The 22,524-nt window shown below is 37.4% G+C and overlaps 1 protein-coding gene across 2 annotated transcripts in view; it reads right to left on the bottom strand.

Annotated features, from left to right (window-relative positions):
- Window positions 1–22,524, bottom strand: part of LOC109416261 (facilitated trehalose transporter Tret1-2 homolog) — a 69,605-nt gene that overhangs the window by 14,771 nt on the left and 32,310 nt on the right. Inside the window, exon 1 of one of the 2 annotated variants that reach the window (XM_019690286.3) lies at window positions 15,419–15,637. The exons of the other annotated variant lie outside the window; for it this stretch is intronic. Within the exon in view, the coding sequence (XP_019545831.3) occupies window positions 15,419–15,429 (11 nt within the window). The 5' untranslated portion in view covers window positions 15,430–15,637. Of the gene's footprint in view, window positions 1–15,418; window positions 15,638–22,524 lie in introns of those variants that run through there. 2 annotated transcript variants of the gene reach the window in all.

Below are 22,524 nucleotides of genomic sequence, written 5' to 3'. Positions count from 1 at the left end.
TCCCATCCTTTCCGTCTAACAAATACCCCAGTCCGTGCTGGTTGTGGGGATGCAGAGATGCTCTCGGTCTTTAGAAGCAACAATCAGCATACTCTAACATTCCTTTCCCTTCCCAACTGACTATAGAGACGTGGCCGGCGCCGTTATTGATCAAAAATGCATGAGCTGCTTAAATTGCACTTTGAGAATAAGTGGAGTGTCCCAGCCCTTACTCATTTGGATCTCAGTGCAATTGCTACCAGCTTAGATCAATCACGGAGGAGCAATCATTGACATGTATAGTCAGATTTGATCGTTTTTGATCGTTTATTGTAACTAAACAATTTGTTGTTTATTATTCCTCTACGACATGAATGAAAAAGTCCGACTTGATAAAGCCAAGACAAACAGATGGCTATATGACGTCACAAGACACGAGCATTTCTCAAGAACTTAAAACCCCCGTAGGCCATTGGCATCAAACTGTTGCTTAAACTCTCTTTCGTATTTCTACCGCCGGATCCAAACATCATTAGTATGTATGGGCGCCTGCCTATACTGTTTATTGTGTACTTTTAAGATGCCGCGACGATGCGATGCTACGCGACGCCACCGGTTTTCTTGTTTACATTCACAGCACGGCATCCCGAATACGGAATACGGAAATGTGCGAATCACGAAAACCCCAAAGCTGTTAACCCGTTTCTTCGGGACAGGTATTTTCTGGCAGCAGTCCAAGCCTAAACCGGAATCTATATGCCATTTTCGGGTGACGTGAAATGGTTTGTTTTTCTATTTTTTTCTGAACCATAACTCTCGGCATCTCGAATTTAGCCTTGAATAATAAAATTCAGCGCCACTATGTCTGCGATGTGAGTCATATTGAATTTCACATGTTAGTTCCGATTCAGGCATATATGGCAATTTGTTGGGTTCGAAGTGGTTCAAACAAGTTTTATCATCGCTGCTAGTGCGATTGAGAGAATGCGACCTCCAAACAGAAGTGCCGTCATCAAGTTATTAGCACTTGGTGATATTTGAGAATGAAAAACAATCCCCGTTACTATAAATCAATTTGAAACGATACGAGCGATCAATTGATAACATTTGATGATAGGTAATCGTTTTTTCGACGATATGTACTAGAAGTTTGAAACAAACTCACGTGAAGCTTGGCTACCACCCATGTCCAACGCTTTGATAACGCGACGAGATAACAATTCGGCCATCAGGTACCTAAATATTTACAGCCCCCATAGCTTGTTCCGATAGGCGGTCGATCGATTGTGGATTAAATCACGTGTCATTATGTAGACAGGTGTGTATAGGAACAATTTTGCGCATTTGATTGAGCCATTATTGTGAGCGCATGTGGACGACTTCGCTACTAGGTACATATTTTGAGTGGCAGCGTGGTGCCTCTTATCAATAAACGTGCTGAATTTGGCGACGGAACTGCCCGTCTAGTCAGCTGAATGACAATGGCGAAATTACATACAGTATCCATTGATTGAATAAAGTGCTAGCTTGAAGTTTAAGCAGATATTGAAAATGCAATTCGATGTGAAAAATAATCGTCAATGCTTCTTTATTTTGTTTTGGAAGACGTGCAATCTATGTGCCATCTTCTATATATATAAATGAATTTCTGTCTGTCTGTCAGACCCTCATGGATTCGGAAACTACTGAACCGATCGGCGTGAAACTTTGTATCTGGATACTTTTGGAACCAGGGAAGGTTCTTAGCATAGTGTGAGACTCCTCCGACTTCTGGAAAGGGGGCTCCCATACATATGAAGTTGCGGGGATTTCTCTAGGGAGCTGTGTGGCAGAAAAAAACCCAGTAAGCAGGCAGTACGACGTTTGTTTGCCGAGACAGCTAGTATCAAATAAATTAAAATTGATATTTCTAACACTTCTAACACTCTTGGTCCAATATGCCACCACCAAATTGCCGAAACATACGTACTAGGGTGTCCCAAAACTGGACATGGTCAAAAAGCATGGGAGCTCACCCTGCAAATGATAGCTTTTCTCAAGTATACACATTCCACGCACTTCTACGCCAAGGGTGTGAAATTTCAAAGTGATTGTTGTGCCCCACACTGGGGCAGAACGCAGTTATGGACGGACAAAACCTCTAGTGCTTTGGATATCCATCCTAAAAAATTGTTTTACATCATGTTAGGTTTTCAAAAAATTGTCCTTTATTACTAATTTTCATTTGTTTTCGAGATGATTTCATACTAGTATATAGCAAAAGCCCCGACTTACCCCACTTTTTTTCCCCACTGTATCGATGCTAGTGGTATTGACACGTTTTGGCCAAAAAATTAGCTGCCTCCGCCTGCTGCTTCATGAGTTATCAAATAAATTGTAAATCACCTTTTTTGTTATTTAAATAAGAAAAACCTCCAATTTCCGTGATTATGTAAGTTTTTGTTATGGAATAATCTTTTTCTTATATATTTTTGCTAACCTAACGTTCGAGATTTATTTCTGATTTTTTCACTTCAAAATATTGATCAAAATCGATTTTTTTCGACTTTTTCAGTAAAACTGCCCACTGTGCCTTTCGTGTGCATTATGGAGTATAAGTGTCTTCGGAAGAAATGTCAAAAATATCAGAATGAACAACTTTGCAGAAGAAAGTTTTCTTCTACGACGCTTCTATAAAAAGCTATAACTGATCTAGATCAGTTGCAACTTATCTAGATCAATTATTGAGTTACCAGATTTTAGTCAAAACTCTTACAACACACTTCTCTAAAGACACCAAATCTCTAGGATGCATATCCAGAGCACTAGAGGTTTTGTCTGTCCATAGCTGCGTTCTGCCCCAGTGTGTGCCCAAAGCTTTCCAGCATATGAAAAAGGGTAGATTCAATCTTAGGAAAACCATTTGTTTTACTTAAAATTTGACTGGTAACGTATTTAAATAGATAGGTAAAGTAATAGCATTTATGTAAGAAAAATAAAATTTTTCATTGATAATTTTTACATACGCCTGCTTGCATGTTAAAGTTCGAAAACATTATATCTATTTTTTGTTAATGTAGCATAATAATGTATATTTTATACACCCCAAGAAAACTTTCATAAAAATGGGTTTTGATATGTTTTAAGCACTTTTTGCAATAGCCGCAATTTAATCTTAATGGTATCCCGTTACGAAAATAGCACATTTGTTGTAATAACGAATTTATTACGAACTTTAGAAAAATGATTTTCAGGGTGCTCTTAGTACTCATGGAGACCTTTCTTCCAACATATAGGTTACCTTGATCGACGCGTTATCTTAGGTGTTACAATGGGTACGTAGACATGGTGTCCCGTTACGGAAATTTTAAAGACATTCATAAGTGGATAAATAAGTTTGATTTGATCAAATATTTAACCAAAAATCTGTAATAAGGCCGTTGCAAATATTTATTTCACTTTTTGTCCCACCACTCTTTGACCGGTCGAGGGGGGGGATAAAAATAATAAAGCATTTAATTTGAAAAATATTAAAAACTCATCGGATTTGTTAAAGAATTTTAGGCAAGACCCGAAATTTTGATAAATATTTTTTATCTGCCCCCTCGAAATGCAAAATCCAGCCAAAAATTTTTGAAGGGGGGGGGGGGAGACAAAAAGTCAAAACAAAATTTGTATCAGCCTAATGATGAAATGATATTATAGGGTGTATAATATACACTGTATATATTTTCATTATCCTTCTTGGTGTAACGCCCCTACTGGAACAAAGCCCACATCTCATCTCGAAAACTACGTAAACCAAGGGCAGGTATTCTGGTGGATCAGTATAACAAGTGATATTTTATTAAGTTTTGCGGTGACAGAATACTCTTTAAATGCTATAACCTTTTCAGCATGTTCTATGAATTACCACCACGATGTATAAAAAGGTTTGTCCCTTTCGTGACGGAGCGCAAGTGGCAATGTAGAATCCGAAAGCATTCCCGAGATATTCCGGATTGTATTTAGGTCAGAGGGTAGGGAAGGGATCTGTTTTGCCAAATCGCTAAAAGTAATTATTTCGTGTGTGTTATTGTATTTTAGAGGTCCCCGCGGAACCTGCTCCAGGTGTTACGGAGCGGCCATATCAGTTGATACATACTTAAGTCAATTTTTTCTATCCCATTCTTTCGAAATCATGATGATTGATACGTCGCTCGGCATGTTTTGGTTGCAAACCAGAAATGTTCCCACTGACACCCCCGTGGAATGTGTGCTATATATTCCGGGGTGGCCATATTAGTTGATACATACTTCAGTCTATCGATTCTGACTCAGTCATTCGAAATCATGAAGATTGATATGTCGCACGGTATGTTTGAGTCGAAAACCAGAAGTGTCCCCAATGGGGCCCCGTGGAACCTGTCACGGAGATCCGGATGGGCCAACTTATTCAAATCTGGTTACAGCAGTTGTGTTTCATTGTTCGCAACAAAAATTTCGCTGAAAATCGATGGTTCAAACACAACAACACACGAAATAATCACTTTTAGCAATTTTGGCAACCACCCTGACCCCAGCACAATCCGGAATATCGCCGGAATGGTTACGGATATTGCATGGCCACTTGAATATAATAAACTGATTTATGATCAATTGAGGACGGCTTCAAAAAATCGGATCAAAATTGACGAAATACCAGCATTTTGAAAATGAGTTGTCGGGTACGTGAAGGGTAAATAAACCTCGAAACAGGTTCCCCAGAGCCCACCATAGGGCCAGAGCGGGGTTGAAGGGCTATTTGTGTCCTACCGGACAGCTACCATCTGTCTGAAAAACATTGCCGAAGAAACCAACATTCTATCTAGCAAAGCATTTGATTTACAACTAGATGCCTTTGGCCGTAACGGGACACCATTTGCAAAACACTGTTTTCACGCGAGCGTAACGCTGCGCTCCCAAAACTAAACCAAGAATATTCCCAAAACTATACATATCTCAGTAAAACTCACTTCGGCAATCTTGATCACATCAATCCAAAGAAGAAATGTCTAGAAGACTCTATTATTCAAAACCTCATAACCTCATAACAGAGCTGATATACGTATTTCAGTTTGAAAATTTTAAAAAGAAGATTTCTGCGATGGTGTCCCGTTACGAAATGTAACATGTTATATAAAGTAAATTGGAACCAAACCCCCATAGAACAAGTATTGCATCAGGAAGTACATCTAATAAGCTTGTTGTAAAACCTGTTAAACCATATGGTTATGAACATTATATTCGATTTCAGACGTCATTTGTTCACGGAAGTTAGTTCCTCGTGGTGTCCCGTTACGCTGGAATGTGTCAGTAGTTTGGATCTATATCAAGCTGTAAAAAATACAAAAATGGTGAGTATTGCCAATTTTTATACGGTAAAAAATATTTGTACGAAATTTATTACGAAAAATGGTCATTTTTCAAAAATCTCGCCGTGGCAGCCTTCAAACGTCGTTTATGAAAGTTGCCGTCATACAAAAGTTTGTTTCTAACACCCTTAGCTATCATTTTCAGGGTGAGCCCCTGAGCTTTTTGATCATGTGCAATTTTGGGACACCATGTGCAATTTTGGGGAGTTTGTTACTTTAGCCCGCAAGAATTGTGTACTAGAATCACAGACAAACAGACATACCACTCAAATCTCAATCGTCGCACGATTTAACGGTCATTTTGAAAATTCAGTGTAGTTCGGACTGTGCTCGCATGTGTCATGGTGGCGCTGCTGTTTCTACATAACGTCTCACTTTTGGAGAGAAATGAACGCGACGCCAATCAATGTTTACATAAAATGACTCAATCATGAACTTTCATTCATCTTTCATGAATGGGTAACGCCACGGTGGAGTCGTCACCTGCTAAATTATTACATCGAACCGAGGGATACAACACCTGCAAACGAATGCACAGTTGTATGAATCAATAAAATACGTAACTTTGCCGAAGACATCAAAGCTGTAAGAATCAAATGAGACGAGTTATAGATGAATTTATTTTTTTATCCACTTTTAGGGATAAATATCTTTCTTAGGGGCAAAAAGGTGCAGCTGAGGATACCCTTATCAGAAAGTACATCTATAGAGCTTTCAAATAAGGGTCAGTTTGTCCGTCCACGTTCGTCTACTGAGGAGATATGACCATAATAAAAAATCTCCTTACTACGATTTAATTGCAATCAAGTCTACTTTGACAGAAATATTCATGGCTACTATGATGAAATATAAATTAAACCAACTTCCGTCTTATCTTAATAAAAGTTAATTGTGTTGACTTTCTTCATATAAAATTTCAAATTGCTTTACAGAAGAACTCTGTTGGCTCTGTGAGAGCGTATTAAACCCCGATAAATCCTAATATTTTATTCAATGAATGGGATTTGTACTAAATAGTTAAAATCTTATAGAAAGGCAGTGGAAAACGTTTTTTAGAACAAATTTGGTTTAGGACTGTTGCGCAAATTCGCTTAGAGAAGGCTATATATTATTTGATCATAGTAGCCATGAATTTTTCTGTCAACGTAGATTTCAATGCAGTTAAATCGTAGTAAGGAAATTTTTTATTATGGCCATACACTCAAACCTCTATTTAGGTAGGATCCATTTAGGTAAAATCTATTTAGGTCCCTCCATTTAGGTAACGTTACCTAAATAGAATTTGGTTGTGTTCAGAACAGTTGGAGTACTTATGATTGATGACGTCATACCCGACATTAACCTATCATTCACCTGTTTTTATTTTGGCCTCCAAACCCAACATAGACCCAACAGTTGTTCGATGTTGGTCCAACAGTGGCCCAACATACGATAAAAATTTACCCGACATTGACCCGACATTCAACAATTTTTCAGTCTGGCGGAATTTTTCATGGTTTTTTTGTGTTCCGCGCCCAGCTAGTAATTTGCATGACAATTCTCACCTGAGACCCTTCAAAACCCCCGAAAACGCCCCTGAAGCCCCTAACCTACAGAAACTCCCTTGAAAGTTCTCTGAAACTCCGCATGACCATCCTTAAATCTCCTATTCGAGTTACTCTCCCTAGTTAAATTTCTTTGCAACCTTGTACTCCATTTAGGTAATGAAGTGAATCCATTTAGGTAAAAATTCTATTTAGGCAGTCCCGACCCATTACCTAAATGGAGGTTTTGGTGTATCTCCTCAATAGACGATCGTGGACGGACAAACAAACCCTTATTTGAAAGCTCTATAGATGTACTTTCTGATAAGGGTATCCTCAGCTGCACCTTTTTGCCCCTAAGAAAGATATATATCCCTAAAACTGGATGAAAAAATCATAAAATCATCTATAACTCGTCTCATTTAATACTTACAGCTTTGATGTCTTCGGCAAAGTTACGTATTTTATTGATTGATACAACTTTGCAGAACATTGTATGGGTCTAAAAATGCAATAAATGTATGTTTACTTAAAAATGTGTTTTTGGAGTTAATCTGGGTTAACTTTCAAACACATACCTCTATCTCCATTAGAGTAAAATTTACAACATTGACGTCTTTAGGAAAGTTGTTTGAAATAAAAAATGCTACAACTTTGCCGAAGACGTCAACCCTCTATCTCAACAATTTAAAAAAAATATATCTCACTTTTAGGGGGATTGATCCGAAAACTCTAACTGTCAAAAGATGGCGCTGATCATTCCCGTCAACTTTGCCGAAGACACCATTGCTCTATCTCCTCAATCCTACGAGCTAATAATTAAGAGCGTGAAAATGGGAAAATAAACCATTGTGGAATGCTTCGGATTGTGCATTATAGAGGGTGCTAGTATGATGCCTAACGATGTTTTTGAAACAAATTACTTGCAAGTAATATGTCTGTTTGTCTGTGCTAGAATGTAAGTTTTTTAAATTGTATCTAGCTTAGTTTTATTATTTACAAATAAATTTCAGCTTTAAAGCTGTGTCTAATGTCGTTTTCGTTTTTGCGGTGGTGCTACACCGGTGCAGCACTTTTGCACCGAAAACGTTCGTTTTTGATTTTCGTGCTGCACCGGTGTAGCACTTTTTCTGCACCGCTCAAGATAGTGCAGCTCTCAGAAAATCGGGAGTGTAGCAGGTATACACCGCGTCCACCAATCAGCGTATGCAAAATTGTAAATATTTTGGTTTTTATTCACGCACACCAATGCAACTGCGCCAAAAATGTTCGTTTTTGTAGTGGAAAGTGTAGCACGAAGCGGTGTAGCACTGCCGCAAAAACGAAAACGACATAAGGAACACTATTGTCAAGAAAGTGTCTCTTCTAGTCGAAGAAACCGACTCCAAACACAGTAAATCCAAGGACTTCTACAAAAAATCTTTTCAGATTCACTTCAGATTTTTTTTCAGGGATTGCTTCAAAAGTTTCTCGAGAAACCCTTCAGAAATTCTTTAAGGAATTTTATTTACGATTTTTTTTTTCAAGCATTTCTTCAGAAATACCTCTACGGATTCCTTCGTTAAGTCCTCCAAGGAATCATTCAGATGGACCTTAACGAAATTCTTCAAAGATTTCGTAAGAGAATTCTTGAAGAAGAAATCTCGCAGAAATTTCTCATGGAAAATATTTTTGACGAATTTCCGACATCATGCTCGGAATCATACCTGAACGGATCTTTCGGAGATTTTGTAAAGGAATTTTGGAGGAATACCCGAAGGTGTTCTTTGTAAAAATGCATGCAGGCATTTTAGGAGGAATTTCTAAAGGATTCCTTGATGAATTCTCTGGATGAATTTTAAGATGTATTCGGAAAGATTCATTGGGTTGTGATTTTGGTATATTTGATGGCGTTCCTGAAGGATTGCCGAAAAAGAATTTTTATGAAATCTAGCATAACATGTGAACCACCCGCCCTCCCTTCTCAACTTTACCTACCACTAAAAAATACCGTCTTGTGTGTTTATTCTTATCGCGATCGAAACAAGTTTGCTTACAAAAAGCATCTAGGTTTTTTCACGCATTAGGCTAGAAATACTATGAGAAATTACGTAAATGATTCCGGAAACCTAAAAGAATTGATCCCAAATTCTTAGGTGCAATTCAAAAAACAATCTTCAATGGAATTCATATAGATTTCTTTGAAGAAATTTCTACAGGAGGCCTTGGGGGAATTTCTGTAGGACCCTTTGAGAAAATTTGTGGGGACGAAAGCGTTCATCTATATGTAGTATTATCTGAAAGAAAACTTTGGGAAATACATGAAAGAAAATTCTTCTAAAAATAGATTAAAGTTTTAGCGGATTTTCTTAAAAGATTTTTGAACGCATTGTAAAATAGGACCTAAATAGAAGGTCTAAGGAATCTTTGAACGATTTCCTATAGTATTGGAGGAATTTTTGAAGGAATCCCTGCTAGTATAACTGAAGAAATTTTTGAACAAATTTTTAAGAAATCCTTGAAAGGACTTTTAGAAAAATCGTTTGAGGCATTGCATAATAAACGTGTGAAGAAATTTCAAAAAAAAAATCTTCAAAAAATTCCTAAATCGTTTGTGGAAATCTTAAAGAAACTTTTCAAGGAATTCTAGGGAATATAACCGTAGAAATTCCTTCAAAAACGCTTGGGGGAGTTCCCGAAGCAATCATTGGAGCAGCTTTCGAAGGAAATCTTGGAGGAATTTGTTAAGAAGTCCTTGAAGTAATTCCTAGATGAATCATAAAAGATGTCTACGAAGGGGTTCTTGGAGTTCCTCTCTTAGAACAAATGCTTTATGAAATCGGGTCTCCAGTTAGCCTAGTAGTTAAGGCTATGGATCGCTTATCCGGAGACGGCGGGTTCGATTCCCGTTCCGGTCGAGAAAATTTTCTCAACTCCCTGGGCATAGTGTATCATTGTACTTGCCACACAATGCACAAATTCATGCAATGACAGGCAAAGAATGCCCTTCAATTAATAACAGTGGAAGTTCTCTAATCGCGTAGAACAGTGGAACGGATTCCGATTTTTATTCAAAAACTTGTTTTCCGGAAAGTTAAAACCGAAAACCAACACTAAATGACGATCAGACGCTCAAACAAACACCTTAACGATGAAACAACACAATTTTCGAATCATTGAAAAAGGTCCAATAAGGACCGAAACGTCGGGTTAAGAAAACATAAAGTTGTTTTTGATTGACCAAATTAGAATGAAATGCCAATAAACCCCCCGAAGATATCATCCAACGTACAGTCGATCACCCAAAGAAACGAAGTGCTCTAAGAACACTAAGTTGAAAAGAGGCAGGCCAAGTTCCAATGCGAACGCCGAGCCATAAAGAAGAAGAAGAATGAAATCATTAGAAAAAAATCTGAGAAGTTTCGTGAAGGAAATCCGGGTGAAATTGGTGTTTTCGCTTGAGATTTTTTTTGAAGGTATCAAGAGAAAAATTCCTGATGGAAACCTTGGAAGAATACCCAAAAAATGTATTGAAGGAATTACAAAAGAATTTCTTGAAGGGATTCCTGTAAGAGTTATTGAAAGAACTCTTTCCTGAGACTTCCAGGAGACTTTTCCTGTTGTCGCAAAAGATTTGAACTGTAGATGCTCGTCTGCGTGTAAATCGTTAGATCGCCATGTCGTGTATCATGACAAATCGTACACAGATCAAAAAACCCGATTTAATCTACCTATGGTGAACAGAACCCTTCTTACACTTATTAAAACTATTGTTGTATTTGTATTTAACATATTTATTTTGTGTGATGGACCAAAAGTTCTAGAAAATATTGTGGATTTGGCATCTAGTGGATTGGTGTCCAAAATAGCATCATGGACCATGGACTAAACTACCAGAAATTCCAGACACCTTCTAGAATCTTGTGTGAAATTTTTAAAAAATAGCTTACATATTCTGGAATATTGTATCTTTTGTTAACTGCCGAAAGATCTTGAATCTATTAACAAATGGATAAGAAAATCAGCGAGATACACTTTGTCTAATATCTCTTAATCAGTCGAATAAATTAGCTCCGAAGGTTTAAAAAGGACAAAAATAATATATCTACTATGCTAATCAGTTTGGAATTAGCTATTTTGGCTGTCCAGTTCTTGCATTTTCCCCACAATACATAAATTCAAAGCTTTCATTTAACATATTCATAGAATTCCTGTTTGTTTGTAATTTGTTATTTGTAATTTTATTGAAAACAATAACCTGCTAGTAAACACTTTATGTAAGGTCAGCACTAGTAGACTGGTCAAAAGCTCATGCAAGATAACAAACGAATAAAATAATAAAAAAAGGAAATTATTGAAATACTCTTCGAAAGATATCTCAGTAACCAAATGTCCAATCGAAATAAAATTTCAGGGCCTTTTACATGGATACTGTAGCTTTCATTTGGTGCTAAGAGAACCCAAATCGGTTGACAGACGGCTGAGATATTTATTATGATACACTTGGTCAAAAATCTCAAAAAGTTTAGTTGAATAAATTCTAAGTACACTTCGAAAGATATCTCTGTAACCAAATGTCCAATCCCAATAAAATTTCAGAGCAATCTACACGGATGTTGTAGCTTTCATTTGGTGCCAAGAGAACCCAAATCCATTGGCACACGGCTGAGATGTTTAGTATGATACATTTTGTTAAAAATCTCGAAAAGTTTAGTTGTATAACTCCTAAGTACTCTTCGAAGGATATCTCAGTAACCAAATGTCCAAACGAAATAAAATTTCAGAGCGTTCTACTAGGATGTTGTAGGGTAAGAAATCAAGCTTTGAACTAGTCAAATTGTAATCTTAATTTGAACCATTTCGAAATTCATTAAAATGATACACTTTTTGGGCAAATCTTGTCCCAAAAAGGTTGGTAAATGGATTCTCGTAATATAACCTGGTAGAATTGACTTTAAAAGCATTGAATGAAGCGTTTTTTGCATTGAAAATAACTGCGATTGAAAATCACTGCGATTTCACCCATTTCCCCCCAGAGGAAGCACATTTTCGGTGCACTCATACAGCTCACGCATTGTATCACACGCAATAAGTGAATACGTTAATTGAAAGCAAATTCATCGTAGAATCGACTAACCGAATAATATTCCACATTATTTGTCATAAAATTATCGAATTTACGTAATTATTACTTGGAGAATCTTATCTTGAATTGAACCATTTGTAATCTAGATTTGAACTAGTGAGAGGGGCGAGCTTCTAGTGTTGGCCTGCAGACTGCGCTAGTGTCTGCTTTGTTTACTCTTGGAAGATGAAAAATTCAAAATTTTGTTTCCAAATTCCTGAAGAATTCCGAACATTCTGAGTTTAAATTCAACTGTCTAATGAAACATAGTTATGAGAATTAGCAGATCCATGTGATTTTTAGTTGTTTAGCATGAACTTGGCTGTTGTGGGAATTGCTCGAGCTGCTGCCGCCAGTAGTTCAAATCTAGATTAAAATTGGTTCAAATTATGATTACGATGGTTCAAATTAAGATTAAAATCATTATTGACAAATACTTGAATTTTTCAATGAAATGTGGTGCAAATGTAAACTTTTTACCACTTTACGAAAAGCTAATACCTGTATCATTCATATACCTGAGACTTCACCGTAGTAAATTATTTCCATGTGGGTGAAAAAATCAGTCAAAATTCCCGATGCTTCAGAAAACCGAATTTTGGTTCAATTCATGATTACCTACCCTAGCTTTCATTTGCTGCCAAGAGAACTCAAATCTGTTGACAGACGGCTGAGATATTCATCACATGCTAAATGTCAAAAATCTCTCAAAAAGCTAACCTATATTACTCTAAAGTACAGTGGCGTTTCGGTTTTATCACTAGTCGTTTTAATCACTACTCGCCAAAATTCACGGTTTTCATTTCAATTTTATCACGATTTTCATTTCGTTTTTATTACACTTATTATGAAACACACCGAAACCTATTTAAAAACAATATAACATAGCCCATTCCACTGAAACGTGCGTGACTTTTTTTGTAACATACGCACACACACATACACACACACATACATACACACACACACACACACACACACACACACACAGACATTGGCTCAGTTCGTCGAGCTGAGTTGATTGGTATATGAGACTCGGCCTTGCGGGTCTCGGATCGAAAGTCGGTTTTTCGAGCGGCATCTATACCCTTCTTATGGGTGTAAGATGGGTTAAAATGGCTTTTCTTACATACATTCCATAATATTTTTGCTACTGTTTATTAAGCTCAAATGTTGCAAAAAGATAGTAGTTTTTCTGTATTTGTATCAATTGCATTTTCATGTATAACTTGTGAAACCAAATATGATCATAAAAAATCTGTTGACAGACGGCTGAGAAATTTATTATGATACATTTGATCAAAAATCTCTCAAATGCGTAAATTTCATTACTCCTAAGTATTCCTATCCAATCAAAATAAAATTCAAAAGCGTTCTACTAGGATGTAGTAGCTTTCGTTTGGGGCCTCAAGAACCCAAATCGGTTGATAGACAGCTGAGAAAATTCTGGTGATACACTTTGTCAAAAATATCTAAAATAATTAAGTTGTACTACTCCCTAGCACTCTTTGAAAGATATCTCATCCTAGGGCTGAAAATCTCTATAATAAAGTAATAATTAATTAATTAAAGATATCTCAGTAACCGAACGTCCAATCAAAATAAAATTCAATAGCGTTCTACTAGGATGTAGTAGCTTTCATTTGCTTCCAAGAGAACTCAAATCGGTCAACAGACGGCTGAGAACCGTGAGTGACATTTTTTTTGTAACACACACACACACACACACACACACACACACACACACACACACACACACGTACACACACAAACACACACACACACACACACACACACACACACACACACACACACACACACACACACACACACACACACACACACACACACACACACACACACACACACACACACACACACACACACACACACACACACACACACACACACACACACACACACGCGCACATACAGACATTTGCTCAATTCGTCGAGCTGAGTTGATTGGTATATGTAACTCGGCCCTGCGGGCCTCGGATCGAAAGTCGGTTTTCCAAGCGGTATTTGTACCCTTCTTATGGGTGTAAGAAGGGTAAAAAGAGTGTAAAATTCTGTGACATATGATGCACATAATTGGAGCGTGGGATATCACAGAAGTTTACATGACATATCAATGTAAAGTTCATGAAATATCATGTAAACTTCCATTATATGTCATGTAATTCAGCATGACTGTGAGAGTTTACATGACATATAACACAAATTTACATGATATATCATGTAAACCATCTTAACGCTAAGTTTACATGACTAAAATTATGTTTACATGACGTGTAAAGCTCATTATTTTTATCTGTGTACGATATTTCAAAGTGCACGGCTCTTACAGCGAGACACGTGAACACCGCTACACATATGGTCTTGTACCATTTGGGCAGGTGTACTTGGCGCTATAACTAAGTCAATTTTATACCTAATAACTTAAGTTTTGGCACACGATTAGATACGCACAGTATATAATCCTATACAAAAATTCAAATCAATTGGTTTGAAATTGACTTAGTTAGAGCAGCAAGTGCCCCAAATAGGTACACTTTCCCGAACGGTACACGACCCTACTTCCTAATGCTTGATTAAAATTGATGAAAGTATTCCAGGAATTCCGTTTTGCATACAACTTCTTCAGTAGTACTGTTTAGTAGAACTTAGAGTACGACTATATGTTGTTTGAAATCCTATACGCTATAGCTTCCATTCATCCATTGCAGTCTTATTTAGTGATCGCAAACAACTCTGAGTAAACACATTTATTTGCGTATCTCTATAGATACATACAACTCTTTGATTTTCACTGGCAGAAAACAGCGCCGCATCCCAAATAAACTTGTGTGTATAAATACAAATCGTGTTGAAATTCAACGAAAAGCTACACAACAAATACAGACCAGCTGTTTGGGTTGATTGTGAATGAGCTATGCAAAGTCAATCCTACGATCTACGACCACACGGCTGCTACCACTGAAAGCAAAAGCATGAAAAATCGGCCATAGGTACTTCGGTAAACTGCATGTTCGATACGGAGCTAGGGTGCGATATGGGGATACACCACCCGCCTGCACATGTGTTCAACCATGCCGTCATCGAGAACCAATCGACGGTGACGACAAGAATTGCGCCCTTGCTTACATAATCCGTATAACTCAAGGCGGCCCTTCGTTCGAGCGATGATGAAGTCAGCGCGCGCTCTGTGACATTGGCAAAGAAAGATGTTTGCAAAGGCTGTATACTTGCATATATCGAGGAAGGTATCCACTTATAGCAGAAGAAACCCGAAACATAAAACTATTCTCATCCACGAGGCGACGACGACGATGAAATGCCATTGAACTTGACTAGAGGCAAGCAACTTTTGCCGATCGGTTTCATCTTGTGGACCTGTGGGAGGGAAACATGCTTGCAACAAATGCTAATTAATTCACCTTATTTCCATCCAATTATCAATCGGTGATGTGTGGTTTTGCAAGGGAAACACCACTGCTTGCTCTGCTGTCGAAGCACTTGGTTGTCACACTATTTGCGGGTCTAAGCCCACTGACTGTCGACACTTTAATTGACTCCACTTAGCACTGAATTTCCAATCGGCGCCCATAAATCTACAACTGCTATCTGCTCGCTGAACATCTAGGATGAGTTATTTGTAGAATGCAATAATTATCACTAGTTGAGGGATCACTGTTGACTTTTGAAGGAACTGGAAAGGTACACTGACTGGGTAGATTCACTGGGATTCGATGGACTGTTTCAAATTAGGTATGCAATATTGGCTATGGAGACTCCAAGATCTTGCTTGCTGCAGAATGCTTCCTGGCCGCCGACCAACAGCTGTTTGCTTCGAGGTGATGCTCTTGATACGAGTGCATCCTCTGCAGTGGTACTCCTGGTTGTCTGGCTGGCTGGCGGACACCATCACGTCGACGACGGTCACGGACGACGATGATATGGGAGAAAAGTGCAACCCGGTAGCTGGAGATGTTCAAGAGGAATGGTCTGAATCCAGGGCAGAAGATTCGATATGAATTTTGGTAGATTTTGCTAATTAAGCAAACAAGTTAAGTCCATACTTTATTAAGGCAAAACTGGATGCATTTCCACACTTTTTTGGATTTTGATTATTCTATTAAATAATGGAGCAATATTATCAAATTGGTTTTGATACATTCCTAACGATGGAACCTAAGATTTGTTTCGTGGTGGAAAATGTTTTTCGTTTTACAGAAACCTTTTTTAAACAAAATTTAAAAAAAAAATCCAACACGAAAAAAGTATAGAAGAAACGATTTTGAAAATATTGCTCCATTGTTTAATTTGAAATCTAAAACCAAAAAATGAGGAAATGCATCCAGCTTTGCCTTGAGTTCAAACAGTATGGATAGTATTTTTTTAACAATTAGCTCTCGATCCAACATTTTCAGAAAAAAAATATATAGGAAGAATTTTTGTGGAAATCCCTGTTCCTGTTGCTGAAAACATATTCTGTGCAATTTTTTGGAATTTCTGACAGTCTAAGACAAAACTGGAGATCGGTTAATTGAAGAAATTCCTGAAAAATTTTTAAAATCCTTCATTTGAAAAAATAAAAAAAAAACTCCTTGAGATTTTTTTGTTCTGTGATTTCTGGTGGATCTTGAGAAACTTCTGCAGGAACCTCTGAATAATTTGTCAGTGGAATTCCAGAGTTCCTGGTAGGATTTCCTAAAAGCTTTCTGCAGATTTTGTTAAAGAAATATTTTAGGGGATTTTGACTTTATTTTTTTCGTAAAATTTGTTGAAAAGTTTGTCAAACAAACTGTTACAGTATTTGCTTAAATTTAAAAATTATGTGTCATTTTTTGAGGATGACCTCTTAAAGTAGTTTTTTTGTATAAATGTTTCTCGTAATTTTTGGGAATTGTCGTGTTTTCTACAAAGTTGTTCTTTGTCATGAGATACACCTGTTTTTGTTTTTTTATCTCCTTACTAGAATAACGCTCCTAGTCTAACAGAACCTGCATCTCAAAAATATGACCTGGAGTAATCACAGCAGAAATTTTGGGGGGAACAAAGATTCATGCAGAATTCATTGCTGGACTACCCTTTGCAACAACAAGCTGAGATTCCTACAAAAATTTCTTCAATATTTCTTGTTCTACAAGGATTTTTCCAGAAATTTTCTTAGAAATCCCAGCCAGAATTCCTCAAGAAATCTTAGTAGATCTTCTCCACAAAATTGTTCAAGAGTTCCTTCACGAATTCCACTAGGAAAGAAAGAAAGAAATGCCCACCGACACTCTTGCAGCAGTTCTTCTGTGATTTCTACAATCAATTTCTGAAGGGTTCCTCCACAAATTTCTTTTGGAATTTCCCCTCGATTGCCTGCTAGTTTTCCTCCAGGAATTTCTCATGTGGCTCCTCCATAGATTTTTCCAATGATTCCTCCATGAATTCCTCTTGGAATTATCCAAGGATTTTTTATAGGAATATCTTTTGAAATGCTTGCTGAAATCTCTTCAATTATTCTTGATGGGAATCATTTGGCAGTCTTCAAAAATTCTGCCGTAACTTCTCTATATATTGTTCCAGAAATTCGTCTAGTGATTTTTTTCCATGGTGTCCGCCAGAATTCAATTAGGCTTTCTTTCAAGATTTCCTCATTGTATTCTTACTGGAAGTCCTCATCAAATTTCGTTAAGGGTTTATGTTGTAATTTCTCATGGAATGCTGCTGTGTTTTCCCCAGGAATGAGTGCTTGGAATCCTCCTGGAAACTATGGTGGAAATCCACCAGAATTCCTAAAGGTTTACTAAGAGCAATACAGTGGTTTTCGGTCAAAAATTTTTTTACCGTGATATAAACGAAACCGTGAATTTAGCGAAACGAGAAATAAATGTAAATTTTTTATCCAAAATCGTTCAGCTGCAAAATATATAAGTCGTAGCTTATATTTTTCAGCCGTTTTGGTGGACTGGACAATGCAGTATTTATTTTATATTGTTTTCGGAATGTTTAAAAACAAGTGTGATAAAAACGAAATGAAAATCGTGATATAATCGAATAGAAAACCGTGAATTTGGGCGAGTAGTGATTAAAACGACTAGTGATAAAACCGAAACGCCACTGTAACTGCAAAAATACCTCCTGGAAATGCTTGAGAAATCCCTGTAAGAATGTTCGGAGATATCTTGGTATGAATTCCTGAAGAAAGACCATCAGGAATTTGAGGAGGCAATCCTAAAGGAGTCATTGAAAAAATCTGTAAAGGAATCATCGGAGCAATTTTCTGAATGAATTCCAGCAGAAATTTCTAGTAGAATCACACCATGCATTCCTGGGGGGATTCCAAAATGGCTTCTCAAAAGATGTCTCCAGCAATTCCTCTTGGAATTCCTTCAAAAATGCCTGTTGGGAATCCTTCGAATTGGAATTTCTTCAAGATTTACTCCTGCTATGATTTCTTCCCAGATTTCTGTAAAGGATTTCTGTAGAAATTTCTCTTGAAACATGGAGGAATTTCTGGAGGAATCTCTGGGAATATCCCTGGAGATATTCGTGGGGGAATCCCTGTAGAAAATCGTGGAGGAATCTCTGGAGGAAAATCTGGAGGAATCATTGCAAATTCCTGAAAGTATTCCTGGAGAATTTCCTGGACGAATCTCTGGAGAAATCCCTAGAGGATTTCCTGGAGAAACTCCTGAAGGATTTGCTGATATAATTTCTGAAGGATGTCCAAAAGCAATTCCTGGAGGAAGTTCTGAAGAAATTCCTGGGGTATTTCCTGGAGGAGTTCCTGGAGAAGTTCCTGAGAAATTCCTGGATAAAGTACTGGAGGAATGCCTGAATGAATTCCTGTGGGAATTGCTTGGGGAATCTTTAGAGAAAATCTTGAAAGAATACCTGGATGAATTTCTAGAGGAATCTCCATTGGAATTCTGGGAGATTACTAGTTCTATTATTTTTCTATTTCTGAAAAAAACATCTTGAGAAATCCTCGAAGGAATTCCTGAAAGAATCCCTGGGGGAATCCTCGAATAAATCTGTGGAGAAATCCCTGGAAGCATCTCTGGAGGAATTCCTGGAGAAATACCTAGAAGGAAATTTCCTGAAGGTATTCATAGAGAATTTCCTGGAAGAATTTCTGAAGATATTCCTGGAGGATTTCCTGGAAGAATGCTTGGAAGAACTTCTTATTCCTGATGGAATCTCAGGAGAAATTCCTGGAGAAATACCTGGAGGAATCTCTAGAGGAATTGCTGACATAATTTCTGAAAGATGTACAGGAGAAATTCCTTGAGAAATATTTGAAGCATTTCCTGAAAAAAATCCTGGGGTAATTCTTGAAGGAGTTTCTGGAAAAATCATTTAGAAAATCCTGGAGGAATGCCTGGAGGAATTCCTAGAGGTATTCCTGTAGGAATTGCAGGAGGAATCCATGATGGAATTCCTGGTGGAATACCTAGCGAAATTTTAGAAAAATTTACTGTATGAATTTCTAGACGAATCTCCTAAAAAAAATCCTGAACGTATTTCTGGAGAATTTCCTGAAATATTTTCTGAAGAAATCCCTACAGGATTTCCAGGAGGAATCTTCGAAGCATTTCCTGGAGGAATCCCTGGGAAAATCCCTGAAAAAAATCGTGAAGAAACACCTAACGGAATACCTGAAGCAATTCATGAGGGAATCTCAGGAGAAACTCTTGGAGAAATGTCTGTAGGAATCCCTGAAAAAATCCCTAGAGATTTTTTTGGAGAATTTCCTGGAAGAGTTTCTGAAAAAATCCCCAAAAAATCCTGGAGAAATTTCTGACATAATTTCTGAAGGATGTCCAGGAGCAATTCATAGAGAAATTTCTAGAGAAATTCTTGGAGGAAATCCTGAAGAAGTTCTTGGGAGTTTCCCGGAGGAGTTCCTGGAGAAATTCTTGAATGAAATCTTAGAGGAATTCTTACAACAATTACTGAATAAATTTCTGGTGGTATCTCTACAGGAACCCTGGGAGAAATTTCTGAAAAAAATCACCTGAGAAATTTCTGGAACAATTTCTAGAGAAATCCTCGAAGGAATTTTTGAAGGAATCCTTGGGGAATCATTGGAGAAATTCTTTGAGAAATCCTAGGAAAATCCGTAAAGAAGTTCCTGGAGGAATTTTTAGCGGAATTCCTGGAGGAAGATCTGGAAGAATTCCTGGGGGAATTTCTGGAAATATCCAAAAGGTATTCCTAGAGAAAATCCTAGAAGAATTTCTGAAGGAATCCTTGCAGGATTTTCTGGAGAAATTCCCGGATGAACTGCTGACATAATTTATTAGGGAATTCCTTGATTAATTCCTGGAGGAATGCCTGCATGGAGGAATCCCAAAAAGAATTCCTGAAGCGATCCCAAAAGTCCCTGAAGCAATTCCTGGAGGAATATCTGGGGGAATTCCTGGAGAAATCTCTGCAAGAATCCAAGGAGGAATCCCTGGAAGAATGACTAGAAAATTTCTCGGAAGAATGCCTAGGAGAATTCCTGGTGGAATTCTTGGATGATTCTCTGAAGTAATTCCTGAAGAAATCTTTAGAGGAATTTTTGTACGAATCTGTGGAAAAAATCCTTGAAGAAACCCCTCAAGAATTGCTGGATAAATTTCTGTAGGAATCCCAAGTGGAAATCTAGGAACAATCCCGGAAGCAATTTCTAGAGGAATCTCTGGAGGAATGCCTGTAGGAATTCATGAAGGAATGCATCGAGGAAACCTTGGAGGATTTCATGGAGGAATCTCTGAAAAAAAAACTTGTAGGTATTCTTGGAGGGATCCATCGAGGATATCCTAGACCTGTAGGAATTCCTGAAGGAATCTCCAGAGGAACTCCTGGAGAAATCTCTAGAGGAATTTCTGAAGGAATCTCTAGATGAATTGCTCTAGGAATTTTTAGAGAAATCCCTGCAGGAATTCCCTGAGGAATCCCTGGAAAAAATCCTAGAAGAATTACTGAAAAACAAAAAAAAAAACAAAAAATCGTGGATAAATTTCTTAAGAAATTCTTAGAAGGATACCAGGCATAATTCCTGAAGAAATCGCAGATGGAATTTTTGGAGAAATTTCGGAGGAATCCTTAAGAGTGCATTAGACGGACAAATACATATATTTGCCATTGTAGTTCGACATTTATCCAAGGTTGCCATAATTCACGTTGTGTTGGTCATTTGTTGGGCTTGTTTAGCCAAGTCATGTGTAATGGGACCTTTAGAGTACATGAAGAAACTCCAAGAGGAACCCAGGAAGCAATTTCAAGAGGAATTAGTAAGGGAATCACTAAACAGTTCCTGGAGGAAGTGCTGAATTAATTCCTCGAGGAAATCCTTAAAGAATACAAGGAGAAATTCCTGAAGAAATCTTATAAAGAGTTCCTGGGAGAATCTTTGGAGGAATTTACAAAATAAGTTGTTCCAGAAATAATCACAGAAACAATTCCCGAGTTAAGCCCTGCAGAAATTCTTGGAGGAATCCCTGGAGGATATCCTAGAGGAATGCCTATAGGGATTAACGAAGGAGTCTCTAGAAATACTCCTGGGGTAATATCTAGAAGAATTCCTGGAGGAATCTCTAGAGGCATTTCTGAAGGAATTCCTGTATGAATTTTTAGGGGAACCCCTGCAGCAATTCTCAGAGGAACAATTCATGGAGGAATCCCAGAAAGAATTACTGAAAAAAAATGGCAGATGGAATCCTTAGAGAAATCTTGAAGGAATTCTAAGAAGAGTTCGCGGAGGAACTTCAGTCCCATGAGAAATTCCCAGGAAAGCTTTCTTAACAAATTCCTGGAAGAATTTCTGTAGGAAAAAAATATGAAAGAATCCAGGTCTGCAATAATTTTTGGACGAATCACTGTAGGAATCTTTGGATGGACTCCCAAAACAATGTTTTGTGCAATGTTTCAAAGAACTACTAGATTAATTTTTTAGGTAACTTCTGGTAAAATTTCCTATAAGGGTTTCTGGAAGATATTGCTGCTGAAATACTTCGAATGATACTAGATTGAATTATTGGAGCAATCTCTAGTGGAATTTTTGAAGGAGTATATGGAGAATCCCTGAAGAAATCTGAAAGAATACTTGCAGAAATACATAAAAGAATTTATGTTGACATTGCTTTGGGAATCCCAGGAGAAATTCCCGGAGGAATGTCTGGTGAAACCCATAGAGGAACTATCTTCAGGTTTCTATTTCAGGAATTCTCAAAATCTTTTTAAGAAATTTGTCTAAAAATTTCAATAAATTTATCCAAGACAGACTAATTAAAAATGTTTTGCATATCTAGATTTTTTGGGCATTACTATTTCTTATAGGTTCTCTTAAATTTCTTTATTTACTCGGGCATTTTCACTAAAAAACCCTTCAAATAGTAAAAAAAGCAAATTGTGATTTTTGTGAATCCAAATCAGTCAATTCTTGGAATTCTTGAACTCACTCGGAAGGCCACTCTCATGATTCGTGTTTTCCCTCAGAATTTTTTAAAAAATGAACAAAATAAAATAAAAAGTGTGGTTTTAAAATTTTACCAATTTACAT

The sequence above is a fragment of the Aedes albopictus genome, chromosome 2 (assembly GCF_035046485.1).
Source record: "Aedes albopictus strain Foshan chromosome 2, AalbF5, whole genome shotgun sequence".
Lineage (NCBI taxonomy): Eukaryota > Metazoa > Arthropoda > Insecta > Diptera > Culicidae > Aedes > Aedes albopictus.
Note: the sequence above shows the minus strand (reverse complement) of the source record. Positions and strands in the feature narration are given on the sequence as shown.